Source organism: Arachis ipaensis, chromosome B1, assembly GCF_059453495.1.
Source record: "Arachis ipaensis isolate K30076 ecotype BB chromosome B1, ASM5945349v1, whole genome shotgun sequence".
Classification (NCBI taxonomy): domain Eukaryota; kingdom Viridiplantae; phylum Streptophyta; class Magnoliopsida; order Fabales; family Fabaceae; genus Arachis; species Arachis ipaensis.
The window spans coordinates 136,856,802-136,870,023 of record NC_142436.1 but is presented as its reverse complement, the minus strand read 5'-3'; the positions used below and the strand labels follow the sequence as shown (position 1 = coordinate 136,870,023).

The window sequence follows — 13,222 nt, the reverse complement described above, 5'->3', positions numbered from 1 at the left end:
CGTTTTGAAAACAATGCATTTACGCAATTTTAAAGGTGAAACAATTTATTTATGTAAATTGCCTTGATTTAATTATATTAATAATTGTGTAGACTTAAAAATGCATGCCGTCTTAGCTCAGCGGTAGAGCGCGTGGCTTTTAACCACGTGGTCGTGGGTTCGATCCCCACAGACGGCGTTAGTCTTTATAATCTCTTATTAGATTAAAATAAAAAAGAAATTCTAAACTTATAATATAAAATCCAATTTAATAAGACAAATAAACAGAATTAAAATATATCAACTTTGGTAGTATATTGATGTCTTATTTTCATTTTCGGCAGTTACAAATAATTGCATGGTGTCATGATGTGCATTGTTGAAACAACATATGGGAGGCCTTATTCGTACATTATTCAGAAGTTTCCTTTGGAATTTTAGAGATAGTGAGCATAAATTGTTTAGAGGTAATCAATCATTTTGATTTTGAAAAAAGATTGGAACCAACTTTTTCCAGGCAAGAGTTCTCTTTTCCTCCCTTAATTTTTGCTCATCCCATTACTTTGTACTTTTTTGGCTGATTGTTGGTTAAAAAAGATTAGTTCCCTAGCAAAACCATTTTATTTTTTTAATTTTATTCTCTTGAAAACGTGGATAGTAGTACTCTCTATGACTTTGGCTACTTTTTCACTCAATGATGGGCTGAAACCAGTTGAAGGGTATCATGTTATCATTCCTTTATTTGTATTTTATGGGTGATGTATGGTTTACTTGTACAGTTGTACTTCTTTTCTACTTTTGTCTCATAATAATGTATATTAGTAATACCAGGAGATGGAAAAGAAATAAGGCATAACTACTTTTTTCTAAATAGATCCCATCCTTTTAGCATTCTGTAATATGTTTATTTATTTATTTTTAATGAATTTACTTTCATCCAGAAATGGCTTTCAGAGGCCGGATAAAATTAAAGATTCCCATAGACAAAGTAGTCAATTGGAAGATCTCACGCAGAAGATGAGGGAATGCAAAAGGTAAGCAATGTACATTTTATGTAGTTGCAGTGACTCACTCAGTGAGATCCCACAAATACAAATTTTAGTCTGAAGGAAAAGACCAATTTTATACAAAATATCCACTTTCATGATTTGATTTCCCTCATAGGTTGGCATGGTGGAATTTAGTTTGCTACCACTAATATCAAATATGGAGACATGAGTTCTCTATCAGATTTTACATCCATGCCACATTTCGCAAGGTGTAAATGATTGATATATCTGATTGAAGTAATTTTTCTTTCTCATATGACACTGCCAAAAAGTGAAAATTTATGCTATTTTGACATATTTGAAAATTTCCTTTTGAATGCTTTTTCCATCATTGTTAAAATATGAAACATTATATTCTGGTATCAGGTTGATAAAGGAGTTTGATCGTGAAATTAAAGATGGGGAGGGAAGAAATTCCCAAGAAGTGAACAAACAACTCAATGACGAAAATCAATCGATGGTCAATGCCCAGAACATTTTTTTCTTTTTTCTTGCTTATGTTGCCAATATAGTCACCAAAACTATCCTCAGTTTGAAAAGGGATGCAAAATCCTTCATGTATCCTGAATAAGTAAAAGCACCCTATCATGCTTTCAACAGTAACAGCTTTATGAATAATTAGATAGCATAGCAATTACTTTCTCAGCATTGTCATGACATCAAATAAGTGATCTACATTTGTTCCTCAAAAGCTTTTGATTTTGTGCATTGTATCTTCATGCATTCAAGCAGCCAATTCATATTCTAACATGTATTTTTCCTTGCAGATCAAGGAGCTAAACTCAGATGTGGCATTGAGAAAAACGGAAGTAAATATTGATATTTCTATTTATCTAGTCTGAATAAAAATTTCTGTTAACATACAATTGGGCCCTCTAAAAGTTATTGATTCGATCAAATCAGATGGCTAATATCAATTTCCCCCGTGGGCACACTGATCTTTCAATACGGTGATATATGTTTGGTGTGGTGTTAGTAGAAGTGTAGACCCAATAAAGCAAAAGTTTTAGTTCCTTTTACAATTTTTTCCTCCTAAATAAAAGGTTTAGTCCTGCGAGTTATGAAAGGAGGATTTGTACTGTCACTTTTATGTATAACAGGTACACAATAAGAAAATTGAGCTTTTTGATATGGGAGCAGGTGAACCTACAGCTGAAGAAAATGTTGAATTGGCTTCAGGTAAAATGTTCAGTGGAAGTTGTAGTTGAACTACAATGCCATACAAATGGATGAAACTGATCAGGCTATTGAAAGATCTAAGCAGGTGAATTAATTCAGACTTTTGACTCCATTTCCCTGGCAGCTTTGTTCTTAATCCTTCAAAACATGTAGGTTGTATGCCAAACCATTGAAGTCTGATTTACTTCTAGCATGTTTTAAGAATGGAATCTAAACTATCACATTTTTAACCTTTTTGTTTCTAAATACCGCAGACTGAGCAAATGGGTTGCATTGTCAATGAGCTTGACTCTATTCAGTTCTGAATTAAGGCATCCCAACTTGTGAAGGAGATTGGTAGAAAGGTCACTGTGTTTTTTGTTTCTTACATGCATTATCTTCTTTGCTTCAATAGTGTCATGTAACTAAACTATCTTTCCCCATTATCAGGTAGCTACAGACAAGGGCATTATGCTTTTCCTATTCCTTATCATCTGAGGTGTAATCGCCATTATTGTGGTGAAGGTACTATATTCATGTGTTAAAAATTACTAAACCAAGATGCTCCAACAATTTATTTTAAAGAAGCATTTATAGTGCTGCTCTAAACTTCTATTTTTGCTGGGCTCTGCAGATCTTGAATCCCAACAACAAAGATATTACGGATATTCCGGGATTGGCTCCTCCAGCTCAGACCAGGAGACTGTTGTATCTAAGGAGCAAAGAACATTTTGATTGATTCCAACATTATTTGAAGAAAGAGTTTTCTCCATCCTGTTCCTACCAACTTGATTCTTGTACCTGTCACTGGGAGAGGATTGCTCTTGAGGGGGAATTCATTTTGGTCTCTGTAATTTGAAATTTTTAAAATTTCTTGCATATCTTGTTTGTGGTTCTGTACTTGTATGTAAATCACAGAAGAACAACTTTGTGCCATGTTTCTTTATTTAACATTGGGAAATCGTAGGGGATAGGAAAGAAACAATACTCTACTAGTCTACTGTCATATATGTCATATGTGGTGTGTACATGTCTCATTCAAAGGAGTTTTATGTTATGAATATTTCTGTAATCTACACATTCATCTTCAACATTTTCTGTAGGATCTGTTTGTAAATTACATGTATTCTAAGTTATTTTGCGCTTGCATTTGCGCTTGTTCCTTTTTCCCCCCTGAATATTCGTTCTTTTTGTCAAACTATACGATATTAACTTTACTCTACCTTGCATGTATTAAGAGGCTGTTTTGTGAGTGGAAATGCTGTGAAAATTTGATGTTGATGAGAAATAACTTGCAACAGGATCATTTTACTGTCTATATCTAATCTAACTAAAAGAATTTCAGCATAGGATAGTTTTATAATATAGTAATAATTCTTGTTATTTGCTTTTCAAAATTTAGCTCATCATATACGATTACACCTACTTTTTGAAATATTTGGTCTGAAATGCTTGCTATAAACTGATTTTTCTTAACAGGCACTATTGCTGCTGACATTGACATTCACTTACCAACAGTGCAACAAAGGGAGTTCATTAGATTAGAATTCACTTACCATTGTTAAACTCATGCCTTAGAAGTCATAGTATACTTGTGCTTTAGAGTTGCTATTTTGCATTCCTTTTTTTTTTTATCGTTTTACATGGTCTTCATCCTATGTTAATTCCTAAGTTGTTAATATAAACAACTTATGACTTTAGTATTAAGAAGTCATTGTTTAATGACTTTTGACTTTTCTATAATTTGCCCTGCCACTTATCCTTAACATTTTCTGTAGGATGGGTTTATAAATTGCATGTACGATATTCGCTTCAATATACTTTTGGCATGTATTAAGAGGCCATTTTTCAGGTGTGAATGATGTGAAAAATTAATGTTGATGAGATGTAACCTTTTTTTTTGATAGATTGATGAGATGTAACTTACTTGCAAAAAGGATCATTATACTGTCTTAAATTTAACTTAAAAAATTGCCTGTAATAAGTGAAAATGGTTTACTTGCAAATTATCTTTCAACATGTGCTCCTATGATAACAAACGCGAAGATAACATCCATGAGGAACCTAAGATTGATTACATAAAGCAATAACTCTCATGTTTTTAGAACCGTGTTAATTGTCTTATTGTGGTTATTTATATGATAATAAACTAACTGAAAACCATATGTTATTATATTAATGAAACTTATGAAAAAATAAGAAAGATATCACAAAACGCATACAAAAAGCTTTAATAAACAAAATTAGATATTTAAAATAGTTCTTAAATTTGGGATGTTACATTATGGGTGTGAAAATTATCCCATATAACACAAATTCTGAATTTTATTTTCCTGTTGCACTGTTTTGTCTAGCTGGGTACTTGTAGTATGAGTTAACTAAGTAAACCTTGATGAAGGATTTAGGCATTTAGCCATGTTTTTCAGTTGTTAATCAATGTTTTTGTCAGAGGCACAGCAATTTTGGACGACAAATGCATTGTATGCGGAAAAAAGCTCTTGGCACTACACCTATAGTTTAGAAGGTTTAGTCTGGTTAGTCTTACATCGAGAAGAGCACGAAGAAAGAGACGGGGTTTTAGTATAAAAGAAAAAATATTAAAGCATATCCTTCCCGGTTTTTGGACTAAGATCAAGTGAAGTATGGTGAGTTTTAACCTGCACCTGGTCAATTGAGGTTAATGAAGAACCTTTTACCTCTAATACAGGTTAGTGCAATGGTGTCCCTTTTTTATGATATTGTCAAAAAATCCTTATGATTTGTTAAGGTGTCTCTTTTTTATGATATTGTCAAAAAATCCTTGTGATTTGTTATGAATTATGTAATGAAATCTAACAAAATCAAGGAAAATGCTATTTATACGTTACCTTTCAGCCACTCTCTCACCTCACTTCTTGTGCTTTCTTCTCTTCTTGCAAAAAGGGTTTCATTGCATGCACCTCAATTCTCTTCTCTTTGATTGCGCCAACCTCACTTTTTACTTCTCTTCGATTGCACCAATCTCACTTCTCACTTTCTTTTCTTCTCCACGGTGCCCTTTGCTTTGCTTTGCCCTATTTTTGGTTCTTGTTATCTTAGGGTTTTGATTATAAATTTTGATTCAATGGAATCCATAAACACGAATGATGAGGTTTGTGTTTAATTTACTTCATTTGTTAATTTTTTATTCTTGATTTGATTTTAATTTTTTGATTATATCTTAGGATTTTTTGTTCTTGTTATCTTAGGCTTATGCTTCTGATATGTGGCTTCATTATGTCATTTAGATCCTTTTACATCATGTACGTTGTGTGATTATATCCTGAAAAATTTATGTTATAAATTTGTGTAATGAAAAAAATGTTTAGCTCCTGGATTGTAGTCAAATTGGTAGTTTGCATGTTTGAAATTTCTGCATTTACTTAGATTAGATGATGATGCTGATTCTATGAATGTGTTGGGGTTTAGTGTTATATTTGACTATTGAGTTTGATTATGATGTTTACTGAATTTGATTATATTCAAGATTAGTGTTATATTTGACTACTGAGTTTGATTATACTCAGGTTCAATGCTTGACAACTAATTTGTCTTGTTTATTCATAGAAAATTGAGAGCGTTTTTATACCTGATTTGATTTTAAATTTTTTATTATCTATGTTTTAGGTTGTTCCAAGCATAGGAATGGCATTCTCCTCTGTATGTTCTAGAATTGGTTATCGAAGATAAAAAATTGATCCATTAAAGAAGACAAATCCTTTCGAGAAAAATTGTAAAGTTAGGATTATTGTGAAAAGGTATAAGAAGATGGAATATGTGTTAACCTTTGTGAATATTCAGCACAACATGCTATTAGTCCTAGCATGGCAAAGACCCTGAGAAAGAATAGGGAACTAAGCTTGCATGCCAAACGGATAGCTGAGATCATTGATTAAGCTGGAGTTACAATGAGAAACACATATAAGAGTTTAGCAACTGCTACTGGTGGCTATGATAAATTAACTTTTACTGAAAAAGATCTTCAGAATCATGTAGCAAAAAGTGTCAGAGTCATACAAGAGGAGGGGGATGAGCAATCATTAATGCAGTATTTTCATCGGATGCAACAACAAAACTGCAACTTCTTTTACAAAGTTAAATTGGATGAGCAACATCACATAGAGCATGCTTTTTGGGCTAATGCTAGAAGTCGTACTGCTTATGAGCACTTTGGGGACGTTGTGAGCTTTGATACGACGTACCTAACAAATAGGTACGACACCACAATTATATATTTCAAGTTAATTATATATACTTTGGTTTTTGCATGTGTTTGATGGATAGGGATAGGTAGAATAGAATGAATTTGTTGCTGCTGTGCATGATATACTGAGTTTGATTATGTACTATTATTTTTGCATATGTTTGATGTATAGGGATAGGTAGAATAGAATGAATTTGCCACTACTTCTCTGCATGATATACTAAGTTTGATTGTTTGATTTAGTCAGTTTGATTGTGTTTTCTTGTTTTTATTATAGGTATGATATGCCTTTTGCCTCATTTGTTGGGGTTAACCACCATGGCCAATCATTGCTACTTGGTTGCGCTCTTCTTTCATGCGAAGAAGAGAGTTCCTTTGTTTGGTTATTTGATTGTTGGATACGATGTATGGGTGGCAAGCCACCTATTGGCATATTGACGGATCAATGCAAAGTTTTGCGGAATGTCATTGAAAAATTGTTGCCAATGACACAACATCGATGGTGTATTTGACATATCATGAAGAAAATTTCAGAAAAAATAGGAGCATGCAAGTAATTTAACGAGATTAGTGCTGATATGACACATATTGTGTGAGATTCTAGGTCTAAGGAAGCATTTGAGAGCTCTTGGATTGATTTTATCAACAGATTTATTTTGCATGATAATAATTGGTTAGCAGGTATTTTATCAGTTTGATTATCTTATATATACTGTTTGATTATTTATCATATATTAATCAATATGCCTTACAAGTTTGATTATGTCCATTTTATGGTTTCAGATTTGTACGAAGAACGTGACAGGTGAGTCACTATGTTTCTTAGTAACAGTTTTTGGGCAGGCATGCGTAGCACTCAAAGGAGTGAAAGCATGCATGCGTTTATGAAAGGCTACCTAACCTCAAAGAGCAACTTGCAACAATTTGTAACACAATATGACAATTGTCTTGCAAATAAAGCTCAACAAGAATATGAATTAGATGTTGCCAGTTTCAATACCATTATCCCTTGTGCTACTGCCGCTGCTATTGAAAAACAGTTTCGGTTGTGCTAAACATGCACACCACTTTCAGCCACTATTTTCAGCCACCGTATTTATATACATATACAATACAAAATACAAAATTCAAAAATTAAAAATAAAAATCTCACTCCCAACCTTACTCTCACGTGCTGAAACAATGTTCTTCTTTCTCCTTCCTTTACTCTCACTCTCACTCTCACTCTCCGATGCGACTCTTTCCTCATCCTCATTCTCAACGGTGATTCTCCTTCCTCCTCTCTCCGGCGACATGATTCTCCTTCCCTCTCTCTCGGGTGGCACGATTCTCCTTTGCTCTCTTTCAGGCCCGGTTGCGATTCTCCTTCCTCTGTCTCGGGCGTGGTGCTCTCTGTCTCAGGTACGAATTTCATCGACTGCATTTTCCTTGTTTGATTCTGTAAGGTAAATTTCTATTCCTTGTTTGGTTATGCATTTTCCTTGTTTTATTCCATCATCTTCTTTGACGACATTTTTCTTGTTCGTTTCCAGCATCTATCAACTTCTTCGACTACATTTTTCTTCGTCATTTTGAGTTTCTATAAATGAATTTGTGTTGTGCATATTTTGTACTAAAAATATTTAAGTTAGGGTTTTGAATTGAAGTCTCAGTATGCTAATTTTAACAATTGATTATTAGTAGACTATTAATTGATTATAACTGAATTTTTGTGATATGAGTTGGAGTATGTTTGATTATTACACTGAATGAGTTTGATTATGCTCAGTTTTTAAAAATTATATTATAGCATAGTTGGATGTTTTCCTATCCAATACTCTTGTCAACATTTATGTCAGAATTGGCAATTTGTTTTGCGCACGGAAGCTGTTTGCTGAAATGCCCCAAAGAAAACACTGTTTTCTGGTCTTGTTTGAATTCAGGATATGCACAAAATGGCATGCCTGATGATGCTTGTATTTTATTCAAAGAGATGATTTCTGCTGGCCTCATGCCAAATCACTATGCCATTGGCAGTGCCCTTCGAGCTTGCCAAGACGGAGGTCCAACTAGGCTTAAACTCGGCATGGATATTCATGCCTTAATTTCTAAGTCTCCATTTTTTTTAGACTTAAACAAATGTGATATCTACAGCATGTTTGATTACAACTGAATTTTGTGATATGATTTGGAGTCTATTTGATTATGCTCAACTTTTAAAACATGATATTACAGCATGATTGATTATAGCATACTTGATATTTGATTATTGAGTTTTAACTTTTTTTATTTTTGAATTTGATTGGATTTTGATTGTTTAATTTGCTAGTTTTGAAATATGCGAAAGAAGACTACACTAAAACGAGTAGAAAGAGAACCAGAAAACAGGGATACCAAAGAAAATAAAAGAAAAATGTATCCAAAAAACTTCGAAGGAGATGGAGTGGAGAAAGGTATTTTGTCTTTATTTTTTATCTTTTATGCTAGATTTTTTTTTATTTGATAAGGTCTTTGCATGCTCTGATTTTATTATGCAGAGTGCATTACTAAATATTAGTTTACACACGAATCATATGCCACTTTAGCTAACACATGCTGTGTTTTAGTGTTTGATTATTATCTCTGAATTTCAGAGATAATACCCACTGAATGCAGTGTTGAGTTCAAATCTTTTATTTTGCCACTTTAGCTAACACATACTATAACTGACGATTCCCAAGCATGATACATGGCTACTGTGTGTGTGTAGTAAAGGGAAGTGTGAGTTGCATTTGCTCCAATTATTGGTCTTTTTGGGTGATTAACTTGCAACTTTCAAAGTTTGACCTATAATTCTGGGTTTCCAATAAAGTTGCTATCAGTGTGTCCATGATCTATATCTAGCTGCATTGCACTAATAAAGTAAAAACATTATTCACAGTAACCTCCAACACTAGTCTTACATAGGTCTGGTTGATTATTAACACTAGGTCACAAGCTAAGCGCTTATTAATAATTAATTATTAAAGTTTAAAAATTAATTAATTAATCAATTAATAAAGAAGCACGAAGAATCTGCAGGTCCTTTTAAGGACAAAAAAGGACAAAAAGGAATTGAAGCAAGAAGACTCTACAAAATCAAAGAGAGAAAAGAAGCAAGAAGGAGGAGCAAACACAAGTTCGAATGAAAAGTAAGTTAGTTTGGCATTCCCATCATTATCTGTTTTGACTTTTCAGCACTCATATATACTACATTCACTTTTGTACATGATGTTAAAAATTAATAATTACTTGCTTCCTTTGATTATACATGTTTACATATTTACAAAGTTTGATTATACATATTTTTAAAGTTTGATTATACTCATGTTTAGTGCTATATTTGACTACTGAGTCTTAATTTGATTATACATGTTTACCGAGTTTGATTATAATCAGGTTCAGTGCTATATTTGACTGCTGAGTTTGATTATAATCTGAGTTTGATTATACATGTTTATCGAGTTTGATTATATTCAGGTTCAGTGCTATATTTGACTGTTGAGTTTGATTATATGTGTTTGCTCAGTTTGATTATGCTCAGGTTTAGTGCTATATTTGACTATTGTGTTTGATTATACATGTTTACTGAGTTTGATTATAAATGACTAACAAGTTTGATTATCCTTTCCATAGTACAATCTAAATCTTCATGAAATATAAATCGCAAATATGTTTGTAGTTTGATTACATCCTTGCTTTTCCGTGTATTATCTACAGCCGGAATGAAAAGAAAACACACTCACCATCAATGCCTACCTTCGACCTTGGAGTTGAATTTCCTCCAACACCTCCAGCACCTCCAACACCTCTAACAACTATGACCTTGGATTCAATTGATGTTCTAACCCAACAAGTGTTGGGTTCAAAGATACCATGCCTAAATCAAACAACAGATGTGCCAATAGAGGTGTCAGAACTAATTGTTGAGGAATTAGTATTGGATGCTAATATGATTGAAAAATTATACGAGTGGGTGATGGACAAAAGAAAAGATGAAGAGAAGATTGTGGAAACATTTAGTGGCTAGCGCAATCTCTTCCTTAAAAGAACTAATGCGCAAACATTAAAGCCACGAAATGAAATAGATAATTGGGTTAGTAACACTAAATATTTTATTTAGTATAAAATATTTATTTTATTCTTAAATTATTTGATTATTAATTGTTTGCTTTGGTTGTATCAAGGTGGTCAACTATTATTGATGCATGCTTAATGAGTTACCACAAACAAGATTCAAGAAAGATATATATTGCATGAATTCAGACTCAGTGGTAAGAAATTTTATTATGTATCTCTTCGTTATTTTATTTGACAGATTTTGTTCTATTCTAATTTATGATCAATTTGATTTTAATTGCGGTTATTGAGTTTTTATAAAGATGAGCAAGGTAAGAAGAGCTCTACATCAGCTGACATATCTAGGATCCCTAATTTTATCAAAATTAGGATGCGAGGAAGAAAACTTGTTTTCTTACCTTTTTACCATAACCATCATTGGTGGTTATATGCATTAGATATTTGTAATAACAAGTTTTACGTCCTCGATCTGTTGTACACATCTTAGACTGCTGAATGGGATGAAATAGATCAATATGTTGTAAGTTTATTTTTTTATAACAACTTTTATTTAGGTCTTGATATTTGATTATCATATAACTTTGACAATTTCAGGACATTTTTTAACAGGCAAGTTATCTTGAGAATATGTTAGGAATTGCGGATCCTGCATATGTTCAAACCTCCTCAACTCCAACAATTGAATATCTGGACACCCAAACAACCAAATTTGCATGATTGTGGTTTGTTTGTAATGAAATGAATGGAATTGTGGGAACTATCTAAAGCCATGCCACAATTCCATCCATTTCATTACAAACAAACCACAATCATGCAAATTTGGTTGTTTGGGTATGTTCAGATATTCAATTGTTGGAGTTGAGGGGGTTTGAACATATGCAGGATCCGCAATTCCTAACATGTTGTCAAGATAACTTGCCTGTTAAAAAATGTTATAAAATTGTCAAAGTTATATGATAATCAAATATCAAGACCTAAATAAAAGTTGTTATAACAAAATAAACTTACAATATATTGATCTATTTCATCCCGTTCAGCAGTCTAAGATGTGTACAACGGGTCGAGGACGTAAAACTTGTTATTACAAACATCTAATGCATATAACCACAAATGACGGTTATGGCAAAAAGGTAAGAAAATAAGTTTTTTTCCTCGCATCCTAATTTTGATAAAATTAGGGATCCTAGATATGTCAGCTGATGTAGAGCTCTTCCCACCTTGCCCATCTTTATAAAAACTCAATAACCACAATTAAAATCAAATTGATCTAAATTAGAATAGAACAAAATCTGTCAAATAAAAAAACGAAGAGATACATAATAAAATTTCTTACCACTGAGTCTGAATTCATGTAATATATATCTTTCTTGAATCTTGTTTGTGGTAACTCATTAAGCATGCATCAATAATAATTGACCACCTTGATACAAGCAAAGCAAACAATTAATAATCAAATAATTCAAGAATAAAATAAATACTTTATACTAAATAAAATATTTTGTGTTACTAACCCAATTATCTATTTTATTTCGTGGCTTTAATGTTTGCACATTAGTTCTTTTAAGGAAGACATTGCGCTGGCCACTAAGTGTGTGTTTGGATTACAGTTTGCAAACGGGAGTTTGCATAGAATTGATTTTGCAAACTTGATTTTGATGAAAAGTAAGTTTGTGTTAACGTGATTTATGTTTGGCAATCTTTTATGTCAAAATGGATTATAGTAAAATAAATATTGTTTGGATTATACTACTGAAAATCACTTTTAGATGAAAAATTACTAAAAGAGACATCAATTAAAATAATTTTTTATATTATTCTATTATTTTACTTTAGATATTTGAATAAATCTTATTAATCCATTTTATAATAAAGTTAATATTTACTTACTAAATTAAAGTAACATATAAAAATTGACAAAATATATTTTAATACATAAAAATACTAATAAATATTAAATTAAAAGATAAAACACTAATGATATCTTATACAAAATTAATACATAAGAACACTATTATTTTCACTGCATGTGATTAAGAATTTGATCCCTAATCGAATCTCGAACACGGTCCATTTCTGTAGAAGAGCTAATGGTTAGAGTTTGATCTGAGCTTTCACCAACATAACTATTATCTTCTCCATCAAGAATGTTTGCATGTTCATATTGATTAAACTCAGTATCTATTTCAGAATATTTTCTAATAAAATTATGAATAGCCATTGTTGCACACACTATCTGCACTTGAGTTTCAATTTTGAACTTGGGCATGTGTCGCAAGATAGCAAATCTATTTTTTCACACTCCAAAATTCCTTTCTATTGTGCATCTTAAGCTTGAGTGATAATAATTAAATACTTCATTATGATTTGTAAATCCAGAAGAACGCCTAAAATCTGAAAGATGATAGCGCTCACATTTATATGGACCAATATATCCTTTCGGTGTTGGATAACCGGCATCTACCAAATAATATTTACCTAATGAGGAAAAAAAATTAGTTACATGATAACCAAGTAAATATAGTTTATTTGTAAGAAAATGATAAAAATTAACCTGGAGAAGGATGCGGAAAATTCATGGTAGGAGTTGTAATAGCATTATCAAATACACGAGCATCATGTGCAGTGCCTTCCCATCCAGGTAAAGCAAAAATAAAGCACATGTCCCAATCACATACCGCCATTATATTTTGTGTTGGATATCCTTTTTTTCCAATAAATTTGGGTTGATCACTTGGGC

General features: G+C 32.3%; 1 protein-coding gene, 1 non-coding gene and 1 pseudogene across 4 annotated transcripts; all 3 read left to right on the top strand.

Annotated features, from left to right (window-relative positions):
• The first annotated feature begins 106 nt into the window (after nt 1-106).
• On the top strand, nt 107-178 carry TRNAK-UUU (transfer RNA lysine (anticodon UUU)). The gene has a single exon. It is a non-coding gene; the product is annotated as a tRNA-Lys (tRNA).
• A 667-nt stretch (nt 179-845) lies between these two features.
• Nucleotides 846-3,333, top strand: LOC107612455 (putative plant SNARE 13). 2 transcript variants are annotated; one of them, XM_088499521.1, is made up of 7 exons: nt 846-1,013; nt 1,395-1,488; nt 1,796-1,837; nt 2,129-2,360; nt 2,462-2,551; nt 2,637-2,711; nt 2,821-3,333. In XM_088499521.1, the coding sequence occupies exons 1-4, from the start codon at nt 880-882 to the stop codon at nt 2,234-2,236; spliced, it is 378 nt and encodes a 125-aa protein (XP_088355647.1). In that variant the 5' UTR covers nt 846-879; the 3' UTR covers nt 2,237-2,360; nt 2,462-2,551; nt 2,637-2,711; nt 2,821-3,333. The 2 variants fall into 2 exon arrangements, 1 of the variants encoding a protein (XP_088355647.1); XR_002347467.2 differs by lacking the exon at nt 846-1,013 and having other exon boundaries at nt 1,400-1,488; nt 1,796-2,292.
• Nucleotides 3,334-4,808: 1,475 nt separating this feature from the next.
• LOC110262604 (uncharacterized) lies at nt 4,809-11,347 on the top strand (annotated as a pseudogene). Its single transcript, XR_015902703.1, has 9 exons — nt 4,809-4,893; nt 5,832-6,417; nt 6,686-7,089; nt 7,192-7,809; nt 8,717-8,840; nt 9,448-9,557; nt 10,126-10,959; nt 11,080-11,094; nt 11,161-11,347. The product of XR_015902703.1 is annotated as an uncharacterized LOC110262604 (transcript).
• The last annotated feature ends 1,875 nt before the right edge of the window (nt 11,348-13,222 follow it).

Excerpts from the sequence above, each read along its gene's own strand:
- LOC107612455 (XM_088499521.1), top strand. The coding sequence starts at position 880 with ATGTTTATTTATTTATTTTTAATGAATTTACTTTCATCCAGAAATGGC. Across the intron at positions 1,014-1,394 it reads AAGATGAGGGAATGCAAAAG|GTTGATAAAGGAGTTTGATC; the intron begins GTAAGCAATGTA and ends TTCTGGTATCAG. Across the intron at positions 1,838-2,128 it reads TGGCATTGAGAAAAACGGAA|GTACACAATAAGAAAATTGA; the intron begins GTAAATATTGAT and ends TATGTATAACAG.